This window comes from Eurytemora carolleeae, unplaced genomic scaffold (assembly GCF_000591075.1).
Source record: "Eurytemora carolleeae unplaced genomic scaffold, Eaff_2.0 scaffold2031, whole genome shotgun sequence".
Classification (NCBI taxonomy): domain Eukaryota; kingdom Metazoa; phylum Arthropoda; class Copepoda; order Calanoida; family Temoridae; genus Eurytemora; species Eurytemora carolleeae.
In genome coordinates, this window is record NW_019397967.1 from 20,730 (window position 1) to 34,459 (window position 13,730).

At 31.2% G+C, this 13,730-nt stretch overlaps 1 protein-coding gene across 1 annotated transcript; it reads right to left on the minus strand.

The window, feature by feature from the left end:
- Positions 1–409: 409 nt before the first annotated feature.
- On the minus strand, positions 410–11,669 carry LOC111716479 (cholesterol 7-desaturase). Its single transcript, XM_023491934.1, has 15 exons — positions 11,584–11,669; positions 11,016–11,065; positions 10,314–10,386; positions 9,770–9,824; positions 9,257–9,325; positions 6,926–7,393; positions 5,448–5,524; positions 5,205–5,218; positions 4,419–4,479; positions 4,120–4,173; positions 3,397–3,457; positions 3,216–3,327; positions 2,841–3,000; positions 1,398–1,469; positions 410–730 (listed from the first exon to the last, which is right to left on the minus strand). The coding sequence occupies exons 1-15, from the start codon at positions 11,667–11,669 to the stop codon at positions 625–627; spliced, it is 1,518 nt and encodes a 505-aa protein (XP_023347702.1). The 3' UTR covers positions 410–624.
- Positions 11,670–13,730: the final 2,061 nt, after the last annotated feature.

Genomic DNA, 13,730 nt, shown 5'->3' on the forward strand with positions numbered 1-13,730 from the left:
ATAAAACAACTTATCAAATTATGGAATTTTAAACTATTCACCAATTGTAATGTTTCGTGGGACACCCTGTAGTCCCTTTGAATCATAATATACAGGGTGTCCCAATAAACATGGGAATTGCAAGACGACTGGAATATCGTCTTTGATTTCTGATAGTTAATAAATGTCATGTCTTACGAGCTTTCCAAACTGTGGTCTAACTTCTTTGTATCTCTAAAATTGACGAAGATATAGAACATTGAACAGTTTTGTTAATTTTTATAGAGTAAACTGGACAAAGGAATTGAGTTTTGCCACAAACACTGATTTTCTGATCCCAATATCTTTGCAACCCAACGTTGAAGTATTAAAGATTTACACCATCAGGTTGCAAAGAAATTGGGAATAGAAAATTTGAGGTTGTGGCAAAAAATCAATTCCTTTCCTATGATCTCCGTAAATTTTTAAAGTGAAAAATGGAAGACCACATATGGAAATCCCGAGGCTAGCAGTTTTCGATGTTAAATTGTTTAACTGTGATAGTACAAAATTATATTTACAAAATAATCCCCATTGGAACAAAGACAATATAGACGTCCTCATTTAATTCCCATGTTTATTGGGACACCCTGTATATCATAATATCTACCATTCTGTAGTTTCCTTAAAACAGGCTGAATTTCTGGATTCATTATTTTCTGATATGTTGTCTTCAGCTTGTTTTGTTGAATAGAACTGAGAATACCACCGTCTAATAAATATATATATATTTCTCATTCATCTATCCATTCATCTTTTCTTTCTGTAATATTTATCATTTACAAAGATTCTTTAGCTTTTTTGCTTCTTTTCCCTATTTTACAAGAGTTATAAGAAGAATTTGAAAAAAAAATTCATTCAAAAGACCTTATTTATTTATTATTTACAAAGTCTTTGTTTTTCTTAATACATTGCCTTATAGTACATATTGGGCAATGCAAAAACAAAAGTCGAAAAATTTTAACATTTAATCTTTAAAAAAAATGTTTTTACTTTCAATAAGAATTAAAAAAACACAGTGCACGCCAAAAGCTTAGTTTGAACTTTTAGCTCTAAATTAGGATCTTTTAAAGTTTTTACGTACATTTAAGTAACGTTTAAAGTCTTCAGGCAAATTTTATATGAAAGTGTAAGCGAATTATTTTAATTAAGTCTTTGCCACAAACTCAATTTTTCAATTTAACTTTCCAGCCAGATGGTGAAAACCCTAAATATTTCAAATTTAGATTATTTGATCAAACAGAATCTATAATTTAAAATATCAAAGGTCTACGGCATTGGGTTGCAAAGATGAAAGGATTAGAAAATCAGAGTTTGTGGCAAAGACTCAATTCCTCTCACTATTTAAAAAAAAACTGTATTTATAGATATATTTATTCCTGAACTGTTGAATATATTTATCCTCTGCAACAAGTATTGGACTCCGGAGATACATCTTACTGTTCCAAATCCTTTAAATTATTTATTAAAGGGACTGTATCCTAGTATTGGACTCCGGAGATACATCGTTCCAAATCCTTTCAATTATTTATTAAAGGGACTGTATCCTAGTATTGGACTCCGGAGATACATCTTACTGTTCCAAATCCTTTAAATTATTTATTAAAGGGACTGTATCCTAGTATTGGACTCCGATACATCTTACTGTTCCAAATCCTTTGAATAATGCATCCTAAAGGGACTGTATCCTAGTATTGGACTCCGATACATCTTACTGATCCAAATCCTTTAAATTATCCATTAAATGATCTATATCCTAGTATTGGACTCCGGAGATACATCTTACTGTTCCAAATCCTTTAAATTATTTATTACAGGGACTGTATCCTAGTATTGGACTCAAGAGATACATCTTACTGTTCCAAATCCTTTAAATTAATTATTACAGGGACTGTATCCTAGTATTGGACTCCGATACAGATTATTGTTCCAAATCCTTTAAATTATTTATTACAGGGACTGTATCCTAGTATTGGACTCAAGAGATACATCTTACTGTTCCAAATCCTTTAAATTAATTATTACAGGGACTGTATCCTAGTATTGGACTCCGATACAGATTATTGTTCCAAATCCTTTAAATTATTTATTAAAGGGACTGTATCCTAGTATTGGACTTCGGAGATACATCTTACTGTTCCAAATCCTTTAAATTATTTATTAAAGAGACTGTATCCTAGTATTGGACTCCGGAGATACATCTTACTGTTCCAAATCCTTTAAATTATTTATCAAAGGGACTGTATCCTAGTATTGGACTCCAGAGATAAATCCTGCTGTTCCAAATCCTTTACATAATGCATCCTAAAGGGACTGTATCCTATAGTATTGGACTCCGATACATCTTACTGATCCAAATCCTTTAAATAATGCATCCTAAAGGGACTTTATCCTAGTATTGGACTCCGATACATCTTACTGATCCAAATCCTTTAAATAATGCATCCTAAAGGGACTGTATCCTAGTATTGGACTCCGATACATCTTACTGTTCCAAATATTTTAAATTATCCATTAAAGGGATTGTAGATTATAATCTTATTGTTTCAAATATTTCAAATATTTGAATTTCTGTTAATAAAACAAGGAAGTCTCCTTCATCCTTGATTGAGACAAATGTTCAAATGTTTACAAAAAAGGAGGGTAACTTAAAATTAAGTCTTTCTTGTCCCTTTAAATCATAAAAATGGAAACTTCATCCAGGTTAAATTGAAGCTTTATACAATAATAAACAAAAATTGAAGATATAACAATCAAGATGTTAATCAATTTCAAATATAAATCAACATAAGAGACACCTAATTTCCTACTTTTAAACTAACCTAATATCCCTCTCGAGATGAAGAGACTCCCCCCAGAGTAAAACCTTGGCTAGTGGGGGCAGAAAAGTGAACCAGCTCGACCTTTCCGTGTATAGTACATGGACCAACTTCTGCAGTAGGGGCTCAACGGGGAGTATGTACTGCATTAGTAAGCACCGACCTATACACATTTTTAGTGAAATTTTTACCCTTAAATTGGGACCAACGAAAATTTTTTTTGCAAAAAAAATAAATCACCAGAACTATGAGTTAAGTAAATATAAGCTTGTGTTAAAAACTTAGTTCCCTTGTAAAATTTCTTAGATTTTTCTGAAATATTTTTAAAACCCAAAACCCTTAAAAGCATGTTGAAAACGAACTATGATAAAGGGTTACCTAGACATGTATCAAAGTGAAGATGAACAGTGCTCGGCCCTATTTGTTGTGCAACAACATGAACTTGTACAGTACTAAACCGGTTTAAGATTTCCAGTGCTTCAAATGTATCCTACAAATACAAAGTGTACAGTACTAAACCGGTTTAAGATTTCCAGACTGTGATTCAAATGTATCCTACAAATACAAAGTGTACAGTACTAAACCGGTTTAAGAATTCCAGGCTGTGCTTCAAATGTATCCTACAAATACAAAGTGTACAGTACTAAACCGGTTTAAGATTTCCAGACTGTGATTCAAATGTATCCTACAAATACAAAGTGTCACAATAAATCTGGGAATGAAACTTATTTAAATGATAAATTTGGCAAGAAAATTTTTTAATTATTGTAAAGGAATTGAGTATTTTCTACTTTTCTAATCCCTTTATCTTTGCAACCTAATAATAAAGACCTTTGATATTACAAACTTTTTATTCTGTAAGATCAAACAATCTTAGTTTGAAATATTAAAGGTCTACACCATTAGTTTGCAAAGATAAAGGGAATATAAAATTTGAGTTTGCGTCAAAAACTCAATTCTTTTGTAAACCAAACTTTTAGCATAGTGTGCTTTGTACAGCGTGTGTGAATTAATTATGTAAATATATTAACACAATAATATCTCGCACAGTGTACTTTGTACAGCGTGTGTAAATTAATTATCAAATAAAGAATTCGTTTCAAGATTGGAGAACGTAATTTTTTTTAAATCCGCAAAATTCAAAATGGAAATGAATAAAAATATAATTACTCTGATAAATGAGGTTCTTCTGTTTTCTTCCAGTCTGCCTCCCAGGAGTGAGTACTAATTCATTATTATTATTATTATTATTATTATTATTATTCTTACTATTATTATTGACTCTGATAAATGAGGTTCTTCTGTTTTCTTCCAGTCTGCCTCCCAGGAGTGAGTACTAATTCATTATTATTATTATTATTATTATTATTATTATTATTGTTATTATTGTTATTATTATTATTATTATTATTATTGTTGTTATTATTATTATTATTATTATTATTATTATTATTATTATTGTTATTATTGTTGTTATTATAATTATTATTATTATTATTATTATTTAATTACTAATATTATCTCTATCATCATTTTGATCTATTTTTTTAACCTAATAATAAAAGGTTTTGATGATAATACCAAATTTTTGAAGTGATTTTATCCCTAATCCTTCCTGGTTCTCCTCCCCCTGGTACTATACCTACAATATTCAAATGTAAAGGTACTGTGTACAGTAAACCTACAATATTTAAATGTAAAGGTACTGTGTACTGTATATCTACAATATTTAAATGTAAAGGGACTGTGTACTGTATACATAGAGAATAGAATATATAGAGAGGAATTAAAAGAATCTCTCGGTATGAATTTTTTCAGTCCCTNACTGTATACCTACAATATTCAAATGTAAAGGTACTGTGTACTGTATACCTACAATATTCAAATGTAAAGGTACTGTGTACTGTATATCCACAATATTTAAATGTAAAGGGACTTTATACTATATACCTACAATATTTAAATGTGAAGGGGATGAGTACTGTATACATACAATAATTAAATGTAAAGGGACTGAGTATTTTATACCTACAATAATCAAATGTAAAGGAACTGTGCACTTTATCCCAACAATATAGTTATAGTTATAGTTATAGTATTTATTTTCAGACACAAAATACAAAATAATAATGTATGATGGTTCAGCTAATATTTAAATGTAAAGGGACTGTGTACTATGTCCCAACGATAATTAAGTGTAAAGGGACTGAGTACTATACCTATCATACGAACACTGCAAACCAAAAAAATGTGATGATTTACTCTCATAGTCCAGATATATATCAGTGCAAAATTATCAAAACAAATCTCCGAAGAGGAAATTATTAATCTTCAATCTATATAAGATGTTTATAAAAATAATCTCACCAGTTTTGTGAACACTGCAACAGGCAAACATATCCATTTTTATCGTTTATCCATTTTAACTTTATAAAAAAGAGAGGGGGGGGGGGAAAAAATTCAACACTTTGTCACACCAAATTTTGCACAGGCTGGTGCGTTTGGTCGTTAACATTCAGAAACTTTGCATGTAGCTTTCAAATGTAGTTAGTTATCTACAAAGGAATCTGAGGTTATTGACCTCTATTTTGACATCCATGAATACATTTCCTGGCTAGATGTGAGGGGTCAGCACCATTTTCCGGGATTTCCTGGATACTGCAGTTTACATAGTACTCGGTTCTACCCTAAAAATAATTACTGTTAGTGACCCTCAATGCAAAGATGTCAATGTTCGATTTTCAATAGTACTCTTTAAACCTTTGCCAAATCCATGTTATTTATTAGATATTCACGTTTTGTTTATTCAAAATGTTAATTTTATTTTAGGATTAATCAATAAAAGTGGCTTGCTTATCTTTTCCTTATAAGAAAAATGGATCTATTAAACATTTTTCAAGTCAGAATAACGACAATATCTTCCAGATTTTAGATTAGATAAAGGTTTCAAGGGTACATTTAAGTGAATCGGCCATTGCCATGCATGAAAGGTGGATTAAGATTGTGTTTGTACAGTTCCTGTAAAGAATGATTCAAAGAATTAAGCCGGAGATACATCTTANTGAGGGAAATCGTTGGGGTAAGTAGATGGAAATGAGGAGAGGAAATGAAATATAGGAATGGCATTCTGTGGTTTGCCTCAATATTCTCCCAATCATTATATTTACCCTTTCCCTCCCTTCATCTCTCTCTTCATGTTTTGAAGAAAATCTGATGTAAATTGAGATATTTATTTACAATATAAAACTCATATTATTCACAAGTTAACATAATTAATAATTTACATTTTCACATTTTTCTATCAATTTTTTTATAATATTAAATGTAATATGAATTTTTTCAAAGCTCTTTCCACCTAGTAATTGAAATGATCCAGTGTAAAACATATTAACAGTTGGATACGTACGATCATATGGTTTTAAATATATTCCTGTAAATAATTCTGGATTGTAATCTGCATAATATAGATTTGTTATTGATTTCAAATTATTAATTATATCAATCATTTGAATCGATTTATAATCTTTATGAGTAATCATAATTGAATCTATCTGATGTTTTATACATTTATTATTATATTTTCGTTCTAGAAACTGGATAACTTGTGATATTTCTTCTTCTGATTTTATCCCAGTAACGTTTACAATACGAGGACTGTGAATATAGTGGATAATACTCCATTTTTTTTCTTTAAAGATAATTTTTTCATTAGTGTGTAGTTTTTGAAAACAGTCATCTTGAAAATGAATAGAGATCTTAATGTTAGACACATTCATGTTGAAGTCTTTAGATAAAATGATAAATATATCTATATATTCTATATTTATATCAAAAAATCGTCATCTTTAAATCTTTAGATAAAAATAAGGAGTTAACATATCATCTCTTCATATATCTAAATAAGTAACCTTTAAACTATCATATTTCTCATTCATAATGATAAACTTTTAAGTTTATAAATCAATATTTTCTTTCTCTCTTTCATTCTAACTCTCTCCCTAACTCTCTCTAACCAAATACGTAAAATATTCAATTTTTATTATATCAAACATATTATTAATACACAATTGATGATACTAAACAGTGACCAATTTTGCATATCGTTTAATCTTGGGAAATTCCTCTATATCCTCCTCCTTCTTTTCATCAGATTCTACCATTCGACGAGTCAGTTCTCTTTTTTCTTTACAGAGCTTGATGATGATGCTTCCATGGCAGACTCGTGGACTTTGACACCAACATCCTATAATCTTTCCAAAGAGATTATCCAATTCTGCGTATTTATTATTTATCAACCATGAACTATAAATATTTAGATATTGAACTCTATCAATTGAATTTGTTCTAAACTGGTCTTCAACAATAGGATAAATCCAATCATCTTGAGCTTCGAGGTTTCCGCTGTATCTAGGTGCATGAGGTCCAATGTATACATGATTCACATCTTTCAACCAATCCCTAAACGTTACAGGTGCGAGTTCCGATTTTTGACAACAAATAAGCTGTGGTAAGGATAACATAATGATAATGTTGATGTTATGAGATGTACTAATAAACTAAATATATATATATTCAAACATACTTTAAATATGGCGGGTGGCGGTTGTTAGGCGAATCCAGCGGGGGATGGATGACGAAATGGCGGGTGACTGTAAGAAATAGAGATTGATAGATAGATGAGGAGTTAAAATACAGCGGGTGGCGGTTGGTAGACGGAATGACAGGTGACGGGGAGGGAGGGAGAGTGGAAGGGATTGATAGATAGATAAATCTATAATTGAAATAGGTTTATATATTGTAAATAGTAATTACGAGGGAGTGGGGAGGGAGGGTAATGATGTTATAAGGAAGGGGAAAGAAAAACAGGTGGGAAAATCATAGGTAAGTAGATGAGAAGGGGGGGGGGAAGACATGAAGGGGAGGGGTGGTATGAGAAGGGTAAAGGGAAGACAGAAAGGATGTATATGTAGACAGGATATACTCAGTTTAAAACCTAATTGTCAATATGTAATATTTTGAAGCAGGAATGAGTGTAAGAGAGAGCGAGCGAGACAGATAGATAGATAGATTTAGAATTCAGTGATGGTGATGGACCAAACCTCTGTAGAGTAAAAAAGTAGATGTTAGTTCCACATTTATTGAAAATATATTTCGGTCTGGGTTGACCCTCGTCAGTTCTTGAGATTGTTTCTTCACAAAGATTAAAAACAAACAAAGATAGAGAGAGATTGATAGATTTCCTCGTTCTAGAACAAGTGTTCATTCCTTGTTCTAGAACAATGGTTCGTTCCTCGTTCTAGAACAAGTGTTCATTCCTCTTTCTAGAACAAGTGTTCATTCTTCGTTCTAGAACAAGGGGTCATTTCTCGTTTTAGAACAAGGGTTTGTTCTGTGTTCTAGAACAAGGGTTCATTCCTCGTTCTAGAACAAGGGTTCATTCCTCTTTCTAGAACAAGGGTTCGTTCCTCGTTCTAAAACAATGGTTCATTCCTTTTTCTAGAACAAGGGTTCATTCTTGTTCTAGAACAAGGGTTCGTTCCTCGTTCTAAAACAATGGTTCATTCCTCTGTCTAGAACAAGGGTTCATTCTTCGTTCTAGAACAAGGGTTCGTTCCTCGTTCTAGAACAAGGGTTCATTCTTCGTTCTAGAACAAGGGTTCATTCCTCGTTCTAGAACAAGGGTTCATTCCTCGTTCTAGAACAAGAGTTTATTCCTCGTTCTAGAACAAGGGTTCATTCTTCGTTCTAGAAAAAGGGTTCATTCCTCGTTCTAGAACCGGGGTTTATTCCTCGTTCTAGAACAAGGATTTGTTCCTTGTTCTTGAACAAATGTTCGTTCCTCGTTTTAGAACAAGGGTTCGTTCCTCATTCTAGATCAATAACATGACTTCCGCTGGACCGTTCGATTCTAGTTAGTTAATTTATAGATCATTTCAATATTTTTAAGAACGCGTTTTTCGCATTCGTTCATTTTTCATAACGATGGCATTGTTCTTATTATTCTGTTTGTTCATGTAAGAAACTATAGTTCCTCAGCCCTAGTTAGAAGTGTATGCTAGCTAACTACCTAACTAACTAACTGGCTAACTAACTACCTAACTATATAACTACCTAACTAACTAACTAACTAACAAACTAGCTAACTAACTAACTAGCTACCTAATTAACTAGCTTAATAACAAACTAGCTATCTAACTAACTAACTAGCTTACTAACTAACTAACTAACCAACCAACGAACCAACTAGCTAACTAAATAAATAACGAACTAACTATCTCTATAGCTAATTATCTCTCTGGCTAACTATATCTACCATATATCATAGATACCTTTCTAAATAACTAACTCTCTAAATAACTAACTAACTAACTCTCTAAATAACTAATGAACTAACTATATAGCGAGTGTTGTATTCTAACCTGTGTATGAAACCAAATATAAATCAATTGGTTTAACTCCAGATGAATATATTTCTTCAGTTTCGCAGTCTGAAATTATTTTTCAGGGGTACACACACAAAGAATTAAATTTCAGATTATCAGAGACGGATTTACTGAATATTTTTTAATGTTCCCGCAAATTTAAACTATTTTTTTCTTTGTTAAATCAGTAAATAATTAAGTTTTGATTTACATTATACAATTAAGTATTCGCATTGAATAAGGGTATGATTGATTTTGAAACGTGAAAATTTTAAAATATAAAAAAATAAAAAAAATCCAACCTCAGACTTTCAGCGACGAATTTAGTAAATCTTTTTTCTCTATAAAAATTTCTGCAAATGTAACCTTGATTCTTTCTGTGTTAAGTCATTAAGTTTTGAATATTAAAGCTTTACATTTTAGAGTCGTATTTAAAACTGGACAATAAGATTGATTTTTAAACTTCAAAATTTTAAAATAAAAAACAATAAGTAATAGTTTGTATTTTACCTTTGGTATAGATTTATTAGAGTATGGGATAGCTACACACTCTCCTGTACGCCCACTTTGCAAAAATTAAAATTAAAAAAAACTAATATTGAAAAGGAATTGATTTTTTGCCACAAATCCCAATTTTATAATACCTATAAATCAACAACCAAATGATGCATACCTTTCATATTTCAAACTTAAATTGTTTGATCCACCAGAATTCATAGTTTGAAATATCTACGGTCTACGACATTTGGGTTTAAAGAAATTGGGTTTTAAAAATCCGAGTTTGTGGCAAAGACTCAATTCCTTTACCGAAAGTTTCAACAATTTGACTTCAGGAATTGAATCTTTGCCACAACTCTGATTTTCTAATCTTTATATATTTGCAACCTGATGTCATAGACCTTAGATATTTCAGACTCTGAATTCTGTTCGATCAAATAATCTAAGTTTGATATATCAAAGGTTTACACGATCAAGTAATTATAAAATTTGAGTTTGTGGTAAAGGCTCAGTTCTTTATTGCAAATACTTTCATTATAGTTTTTAAAATGTTTACCTAAACTTCCATCCATGAAAAGGGCATCTAATACAATCATCCTCGACCCTGCCCCCACTGCAAAGATTGGCTCCTGAATAACATAAAACAAATTAAATAGGCGGCTGCAAGGAGAAAGTTGTTAAAAACGACTCATACCGGAGACCATAGCTTCCATGCAAATTCAGAAAACTGCAACATTCAACTCGGATCGTAAAAAATCAATTGAATTCCTAACAAATCATTGAGATATTACAGCCTATTTAATCATTGATACGCATTCGTATATAGTTGATATTTTATAATATTTCAGATTTTTTTAAAATTAATATTTCGTTTACAACTTGTTTTCGCGGGTGGCGCTATATGATATACTTTCTCAATTCGAATGGACGCACCGTTCTTCAATATGAGTCGTTTTTAACAATTTTCTACTTGCAGACCAAACATATAGAAGTAAGATGAGTTAAATTCACAATCGAATATTTTTCGACGTAAGCCAATATCCCTTTCATTTTTTGCGAACACTCCCTTTTAAACGTAATTTCAAAAATTTCAATGAATTTGTTGTTATTGTTTTACACTGTACGAAAAGAAAATGCTCACAAATAGAGCAACGACTAAAAGCCTGGTCTTATCTACATATTTAAAAAATTGAAAAATTTAAAAATCAAAATATTTGGATTTTGGCACTTTTGTATCATTGAATTTAATTTGTGTCACCTAGATGGGGACAGTAGGCATCATGAATGAAGACCTCACCACTTTCACCTCTAAACAAAATATATTTAATTATTTTCATGGTCAGATAGTTTTCCGAGTCTGGGAATAAATCATTGGAGTGCTATAGGAAACCCCCTTTCATAGGAGATACCAATATTTTCATACATCAAGTTTTCAATTTAGGGCTTCCAGTCCACGGGCAGCCGTGGTACATTTGAATTTCCGAGCCGGGTCAACTTTTCCGGTCCCAGTTTGTACTGTATCGCCCGAAAATCGGGTTAATAAAGCAGACACTCAATAGGACTAGACGATGCAACAAGGTTGACGCGGTCAGACTTTAGGTTGAATTTACTTTTACTAAATGGTCAGGGGTGCGTGAGTCATAACTACGCTACGCTAATTATGCGTGATTACGCGTAACGATTTCTTTCACTTACGCATGAGCTTTAATCTAATTGAACTCTGAAAGATTGGATATATATAAATATGAATAATATATATATCCAATCTTTCAGAATCTATCTATATATGTATTTATTATTATTTATATATCTATATATTTATCTACCTGAAGACAGCAAGATTTAGTCCTAGAGCATCCACCTGCCGAACCTCTCCTGGGCCTAGATCGCGAGATTCTAGGAAGTCAATCATGTTTATAATATAGTGTGTGTTTGTCTGGATCTTATTGGAAGATCTTAAAGGGACTGTACGTGTAATTTCAAAGATAAATGTCCGATTTACAACATTACCTTTGAAACCTTTATTTAAAATAGTGTTTAATTCTGTTAATTTCTGCATTGTTTCTTTTCAATAATAAATGTGCAACTCACTTTCGCAAAGAAACCAAAATGAAAAAAGCAGTTTAAAGAAACAAATACATTGATATCTAATTCAATTGATCAAAGCTTTTCAGGGAACCGTTGTAAATCAGGCAATGTCATCTTGGTATTAAATTACACTCACAGTTCCTTTACTTTATACGGGGTGTTTGTCCGTGCAAATGAGTGTGTGTCTATGCTGAATACCATAGAGTTTTATTGAATAGTTTGTATAGAACATTAATTCCATTTTTCTTGGTTTAAAGCTAAGATCAAATAATTTGGTCGAATTTAATGAATAGTTGTAGTAAACGCCCTACTCCATCAGAGTTTCTCAACCCCGTATCTATCCAGGTACACCTCAGTTTAACTTTACTATCGACGTCAATATTTAGACACACACTCGTGAACTATCAATGCCAAACCAATGGGCACGATCTTGTCAGCTATTGATGTCAGCACAGACACTAGCCTGTAAACTATCAATGCTAAACCAATGGGCGCAATTTCCTCAACTTATCCGTTAAAACAAGGAATAATTACTCTCTCGCTGTAATCAAAGCGGAGTCTATACCAACTAAGTATATTTTGGTTCTAGATTAAAGTTTAAGTTATAACAGACATAACTACAAGTTATGCGTCGTTATATATATTGTAGTTAAACTAATCACAATTTGGGTTTGATGGAATTATATATATAGGTTTCTATGTTGGGTTATCGCAATACATAAACTGTGTATTTGCTAATGAGCGCATTTAGATTTAAGGACAATGTACAACATAATGTATCTAGATTACGATGAGCCTCTGTAATTATTACATAGCGAGTAGTAGTTAAGCCGAATTACTAAATCACTGCACTCTTGGATCAGAAGAATCAGAATTTGACCAATTTTTTTTTTAAATTTTAAGTTCGAGAGAAGTGGTTCAAGTTAATTTACGTTGTTCAACTACTTTTTTATATTCATTAATTTTGGCCCCAATTTAATTGTTAATCGGAATGCTTTCCCTTCAATTTTTCACAAAAGGTGATAAGAAAATAAGGTCTAATATACACGACATCACTGGTTTGACTTTGTGACATTGTAGTTTTGATTTGGTGAGAAAACGAAACAAGTTATCTTAATATTAGCTTTTGTGACAATTTTTGCATTTTGCAGATTTTTTCCATTCAAAACTAGATGCAATCAAGTTAAATTCAAGGAGTAATTTTGCAAAGCTGATTTCAGTTAAAATAAATTTAATCAACAAAATTTCCATAAAGATTTGAATACTTCTTTTTTTGAAAAGAGAATTTGCAGAACAGTACATATTTTTCATTTGAATTCAATCTCACAAAAAAGGTTAGTTAAAGGGACTGTCGGCGTAATTTAAGTGCCCCTCCCCTTTAAGCCTTAATCTGATAAAAAATGTGAAAGATACCTTCGGTTTTTGCAAAGGATTAAATTAAATAAACTATGTAATTTTTTCCATTGTTTCTGAAGTAAACTTTGCCTTGTTACCTTTCAGAGAAAACACAAAAAATAACAGTTTTCAAAAACAAAATAGCTGGATAAATAATTTGTACAAAAAATGTATCGGTACTGTTGCAAATCGGAAATGCACATTTATCACTAAACTTTAGGTACCTAAAGTCCTTTTAAATAGAAAATATATAGCTCTGATATCTAATTATTTTAAATGTATAGCTCTGATCTCTAATTATTTTAAATGTATATCTCTGATATCTTATTATTTTAAATATATAGCTCTGATATCTTATTATTTTAAATGTATATCTCTGATATCTTATTATTTTAAATATATAGTTATGATATTTTATTATTTTAAATATATATATCTCTGATATCTTATTGTTTTAAATGTATATCTCTGATATCTTATTATTTTAAAT